Genomic DNA, 6,386 nt, shown 5'->3' with positions numbered 1-6,386 from the left:
TAATTTTGCATCCAACCTATCACCTCCATCAGCAGTCCCTTAAGCAGAACTATGGTGATGGTTAAATTGAAGAGTATTCCGCAGTAAGTAACATGACGATTGGTGGTACATGAACTAGTCTTCATTGTACATTAAGCGGGATGAGTATGCTCATGTCTGAAAGGTAGGTATATTGGGCAGCTATGTCTGAATCACTGGCTTAATTGGGAATAAGGTTTGGGGAGCAGGGTCTTCATAAAAGAATGCAAGAAAATTATGAATATTTTTTACAATAAGATTTCAAAATTGTATAATTCTAGATAACTTCAAATTTTTTCATAACAAGGACAACCCACTAATAAAATTTATTGATCCGTTAAAGGATTCATCACGAAAAGGAATACACGGGATATATGTCACGGCTGCTTACTACTTAACCTTTACTTTTAAGGCCTTTTTTTTAATCTGGCGAAATATTGATACATAGATATAATTAATCTAACTCAATTTTTTGGCATTGTTCTTTGCTGCTGCTTCTAATCACAATTTGTTAGGCCCAGTTGGTTCGTATTGGGAGTGTTACAATGAAATATAAGTTGTAAAATGGTTAAGCATTTATAGAAAAACGAAGATGGCGTAGTAATATTTTCTGCATTCTTCAGTTATTGCGGACTCCCTGACGGCACGTTACTGGTTGTGTAGCAAGATTTGCAAGTTAAGGGTCTTTATACCAACAGTTGGCAATACAGTAGACTTAGGTCAATTGGGACATATGAGGAATTCGCCCCAATTAGGTGAAAATGGGCATAAAGCACTAATAAATTGTAGAAAGAAGGCCAAAGAATGTTTATAATGCAACATGTTTATTAAGCAAATACTTACATTAAATTGGCGACTAAAATAATACAGCAATTATTTACGAAAGCATTAAATTCATTTCAATGTCAATGACCAGGCCTAGGAGCTTATCTGCCCAAAAATTTTAATATAAGCAAAAGTCCAAAACTAAAAAATAATACTTTCCATGAAAAAAAAGTCACAGGGATTCTGAGCTAAGGAATTATCAATTATGATGATATCCAACGAAACTATATAATTATTTACAAAATTTACAAAAAATATAGCTAATAAATTTTAGCGCTTATGGGAAATAGCTATTTACTCTCAGCACCTTCACTGGTGAAGAACCACTCCCTTTAACATGATGAATCATCATCCCTTCAACAAAAGAGATAATTCCCTGAAAGGCAGAATATATTAATTACATTTACAGAGAACAAGATAACAAGCCATCAAAATGAAAATTAGTACTATTTTACAAATGCAAGGACACTCTTAGAAAGGCTTACAAGGATGCACCCCAGACCTTCAAATCCAGCAATTCAATGACTATATAAAGATGTAATAAAAATTTGGTTCACCTCAAGCCAGCAATTACCAAAATAATATGAAATGAGCCATTGAAAAATAGCCAAAGTGAAGTGGCATCCGAAAAGTCAAATGATTTATGCCACTCAACCACTATGGGCAGCTATCAAAACTATGCCTATTGTTTAAAAGGGCAAATTATAATATCTGCACAAAAGCAAAGAACTAAACTATTGGAGAATTAAGGAGCTGAACTCAATTTGACAGCTAATAGGATTCAGGATGACAACACCTTGAACACCATTTCGACTATGACATTACACACACTCAGATGAACCAAAATTGTCCAACAATTCACATTGACTACAAAGTACAGACATGATAAGAGCAGATATCTTCAAGTGTGGCTAAGAAGACTTTCAAGTCCTCATCATTAGCATGTGTCTGCATCAGGAGCAAAATAGAATTAAAAAAACAGCTCAAATAGGCATAATTTGGATCCTGCAGGTCAATAGAAGTTTGTATGCAAGTAACAAGTCAAGAGACTAATAACATGATAATAAATCTGAAGCCACCTTTCCAGTCATTTCCTTGAGAACCATAGTATATGCTAGAGGACAATCAGCACAAGTTGCTGCAAAAACTAGCTATCCATGCAAAGACACCTCTGTCATCGATTACACTTGATACAATTTTTAATAAATGAAATACCATTCAAAAAGAAAGTACATGAGACTCGTTGAATTGCTGCATTACTTAAAATAACTTAGAGAGTCACATTTGCTCTATTTCCATCAATTCTAGTAGTGCCCCTCTTATGTTCTCTCCAGGTTCTTCAACTTCTACTCCTGGGTTCTGTTGACGTTCCATCGGCGGGACATTATCCTGGAAAGAGATAAAAAATATTTTGTAGTGTTACATCTCATATTGTGTAATCATTTACGCTACACGGAACATAAGTGCTGTATGTAGAGTTCTAGAAGTACTCACTGCAACATTAAGGACATCTCCTGCAGTTAAACACACATTGTGCATAACTGCGCAAGCAATGATGACCTTCACAGCCTTAGCTATTTTCACCTCTATCACCTTTGTGAAAACGCTGCGCCACCGAGTCTTCAGCATCCCAAACACCCTCTCCACCACTATCCTCGCTTTGGAGAGTTTGTGGTTGAAGAGTGTTTGGGAATCATTCGATGGCGCGCGGTATGGTGTTATAAGTGCTATTGGAGAAGCTCGGCAGGGGTATCCACCGTCCCCCACCAGGAAATAACCCTCAGGAGGGTATCTGCTCTCCGCGTAGATTGAGCTGTGTCGTAGCACTCTTGAATCATGAACAGATCCTGGAAATCCTATTAAAATTTACGTGAAAATGTCGATAAATGTAATCATATTAACATAATTAGTCATCTGAGGCATATAAAATTACATGTCATACATTACCTGTGTACGCATGGATTATTTTTCCACTGGCAATACATACAGCCTGCATTCGCAGGCTGTAAGACAGCTTCCTATTTATGTAGTCCTCGCCTTTCCCACGAGGGCAAAAAACTCTGACGTGGGTGCCGTCAATTGCTCCCACGCACCTCCTGAAGGCCCGACTCCCTGCCTTCGCAGAAAACTCTTCACCAATTCTTTCTAACTCCTCTTCGGCTGGCAGTGCAATGACCTCTGGCATCAGCTTCCCCATCACCTGCAGCATTCTCTTCACTGCAGTGAATACCGAAGTCCTGGGAATGTTGAAGGTTGCTGCTACAACACCATAGGAGGTACCGCAAGCCAGCAAGAAAAGGAAGAGAATTGCCTGTAGAATGGAAATGTTTCAAACTCAAAATTAAAACCTACTATTCTCACTGTTGGAGCTTTTTTATCACTGAATTGCTTTCACATTGTAAGTATATAAGGAGAATACTATGTTGCCATTGAAACGTACAATCAAATATGAAACTGCACCACCCCACATAGCAACGAACCTCTCAGAGACGACTCACTATGGTCTCGAATATCACGTATGTCTCACAGACTGTGGAATTTTAAACTTTTCATCATGTATTATGGGAGACATTTATATTTTTCGGACTGTGGCATATTTATTTTAAGTGGAAGTTGTAATGAAAACAGTATTTAAATGGACAAAGTGAGTGTTTCAGCCATCTCTGAAGAGAATGAGAATGAATTTGTATGAGTAAACCTAAATGACATTTGATTATTTTGATTTTGGCAGCATTCGTTTGGACAACAAGTCATCATGATTCAATTAAAATATAAGGCGCAATGCCAGAAGCCCTGTAATATACTTTCCATATATCTTGTAATACATATTCTAATGTTTTGATATACAATTTTGAAAGGCAAAATTATTTAAATCAGGACATGAATAAGACTTTTAAAAAAAATCCTAAGATGTCTTGGCTACATCTCCAACGTCTCATGACGTATAAAGAATGTCTCCTAGACATAACATGTGACATTCGAGACATCTCATAGACATATCTCTGCTATGTGGGACAATAAATCAAAAAAATTAGCAAATACTACAACATTTTAGGAACTTACCTCGATCTGCGGATTCCAGCCATGCCTCTTCCTTGATATCTTGGTTATAAGAAGATTTAGAGTGTTAGGAGTGACCCTCAGGTGCCTCCTTGATTGAGTCACGTCACCACGCAGTATCTCCCACAACACTCCCCTCTGCTCCAAGTGCGTGACACAATACTTCACCTGAGGCTAAAAGGGGTAACACAATTTGTTTGAAGAAATCCACTGAATTTCGAGAATGACACGCCGAAGAGAAAACTAAGTACATCATGCAAATACGTGGCAGCTGGAAAAAAATATCCACCACATCTTTTTCTCAGAGACACTACTACGCGAATGACATGACGGGAGAGTAAATTTGAAGCATTGCCGAATAACATTTTGGAGAAAACAAGGGTTACTGTTTGTTACTTACGATTTTCCGTCTCTGCCTCCGGATAATCCTGGCAATAATAGCAGCCATCCTCTGCCGCCTTTGCATTATAATATTCAACATCATCTCCGACAATCCATTTAGCGCAGTTAAATATTGTAGAACAAGAACAAAATCTCTCGGGTCCGTTTCTTCCTGTGCTCCCGGTGCTCTGGATGCTCTAGCGATGCAACTACAGTTCTCCCGCCTTGAAAATTCGCTTTTCAACTTGTTTTAGTTTGCAAATCTGCCACTTGACAGTGGTGGCACTACTTGCAATCAGAGCAGGAAAGAGTGGGAAAGAGCGAAAGAGCCGTTAAGAGCGTAAGAGCGCAAGAGCGTAGAGTGCACCCCATGGATTGGAACACGGCCTAAGTTAATATTTTTCATAGAATTTCGTTTAAAAATTGTAAACGCTGCTAAAAAGACAAATAATTCAATTCTTAGTGTATATTTCTTGAGAAATGAACAAATATTTATTTCGAAAATTGACTCTATAAACAATTGTATGACCGCTGTCCCGTACCGCTGAGAGGAGTTCTAAAAGACAAAGGGTCCGGGTACCTGCTCCCGGATCCCGAGGGTTAATCCATAACCCCGAAGCGTTGGGTCCCGAGACAAAGACGTCGTAAACCCACGACCATCCTAAAAGGGGGGAGCTAGAAAACGTATGTATACGGCTTTCGATCGCCTGGCCGGGAAAATCTCACACGTATATATACGCCCGTCATCTCCCGGGTCAGTAAACGTCCACACGTATATATACGTGTACAGTAGGGACAAGGTTAAATCGTATTTTTGGGGCAGTTTTGAAGTGCGACAAGATTATCTTCACTACATACTCAGAATCTTGTTTTGAATCATGTTTTGATCTTTGGTCTCTGTTGATCTAACAAGCCGGTTAAACCGTAAACCTGAAACCTGTGTCGGTTGCTGTCGTTGTTTGGTTTGGCAATTTGTGTTGTGCATGAGGAGAAAATGATGCAGAGCAACTGTGAAACTCATGTAAGTATTTTGTTTCTATGTAAATAAGGTGAAGTTGCAGTTCTTAGTGTCATAACTGTTCATGAACATACATATGTACGATCATGTCCCTGTCATTGGGCTTAGACGAAATGGGGTAAGTAATTTATTCGCTCTTGTTAATAGTAAGCCCTGGGTACATGATACATTAACTTGTACGTGTTCATGTTGAAGTTAATGCAAGGATGCATGGACCTAATAGAGCAGATTCATTTACTTGTTCACGCATTCATGCGTTCTGGCTAGTTGGTGTGGATACAAGGTGAATTTTGGCATTCATTTATTGACTCGCACAGGTTTATGTATCGTGTATACCTTTACGCAAGGTTAGTCGGTCGGCTTGTATCCGTGCATTTCTTGTTCAGTTCGCCGTGTAGTGAGCATATGTGACGGAATTACCTACCTTGCTTTTAATGCATATTTGTTTGGTCGACATTTTGCTGAATCTTTGAGTATATTTGTGAACTTGAGTGATGTGATATTCACCGTTTTATATGCACAGTACAGCGACTCCCCAGTCTAATGAAGCATTAAATGTTGTAAATAACATTGCATTTGCATTTTTACTGCAAAGATGACCACCCAAGTCAGTTTCAAACGCGATGCCCCTTTAGACTAAGGAGCCCCTAAACTTTTCAATTACCATAATAGGTTGTATATTCTCTTGTCGTTGTTCAGTACCGAAGAAATGTCCGTAGGAGTGCGCGGCGGAGAGCTGAACCAGCGCTCCGAACTCTTGATCAAGTTAAAGCCTTAATAGAACAGTTGTTGCTTCATCGTGGGTGTGATTCAAGTGATAGTGATAGTAGTAGTGGTAATTTTGAGGGTGAGAAAAGTGATCAGAGTGAACATGTCACTCAGTCACGGAACAATGTGGAGGTTGTGGAAGAGGTTGATAACATGGATAGATTTCAAGAGAGGGTAATGCTGGACAATGCTGCTGAGGTTTCGGAGGCAAGCGAAGATAATGGTGGAAGTGGGGAAGAAATCCTTGATGACTCAACTGACATGAATGATGAAGAGGAGGAAGCATATGTTATACAGTCTATACGAGAATGGGCGA

The 6,386-nt window shown here is 39.0% G+C and overlaps 2 protein-coding genes across 3 annotated transcripts in view; one reads left to right on the top strand and one right to left on the bottom strand.

Annotated features, from left to right (window-relative positions):
- LOC124173201 overlaps positions 1-6,386 on the top strand; it is a 323,014-nt gene that overhangs the window by 121,676 nt on the left and 194,952 nt on the right. The window lies entirely within an intron of this gene.
- Positions 824-4,643, bottom strand: LOC124173205 (putative nuclease HARBI1). The gene is made up of 4 exons (XM_046552742.1): positions 3,907-4,643; positions 2,791-3,154; positions 2,338-2,699; positions 824-2,232 (listed from the first exon to the last, which is right to left on the bottom strand). The coding sequence occupies exons 2-4, from the start codon at positions 3,050-3,052 to the stop codon at positions 2,122-2,124; spliced, it is 735 nt and encodes a 244-aa protein (XP_046408698.1). The 5' UTR covers positions 3,053-3,154; positions 3,907-4,643; the 3' UTR covers positions 824-2,121.

Source organism: Ischnura elegans, assembly GCF_921293095.1.
Source record: "Ischnura elegans chromosome 13 unlocalized genomic scaffold, ioIscEleg1.1 SUPER_13_unloc_4, whole genome shotgun sequence".
NCBI classification, from domain to species: domain Eukaryota; kingdom Metazoa; phylum Arthropoda; class Insecta; order Odonata; family Coenagrionidae; genus Ischnura; species Ischnura elegans.
Note: the sequence above shows the minus strand (reverse complement) of the source record. Positions and strands in the feature narration are given on the sequence as shown.

What these genes read in the sequence shown, in the direction of transcription:
- LOC124173205 (XM_046552742.1), bottom strand. Translation starts at nt 3,052, where the DNA reads ATGCTGCAGGTGATGGGGAAGCTGATGCCAGAGGTCATTGCACTGCCA. An exon ending in AATAATCCATGCGTACACAG is followed by an intron (nt 2,700 to 2,790) that starts GTAATGTATGAC and finishes AAATTTTAATAG; the next exon opens with GATTTCCAGGATCTGTTCAT. An exon ending in GAGATGTCCTTAATGTTGCA is followed by an intron (nt 2,233 to 2,337) that starts GTGAGTACTTCT and finishes ATCTCTTTCCAG; the next exon opens with GATAATGTCCCGCCGATGGA.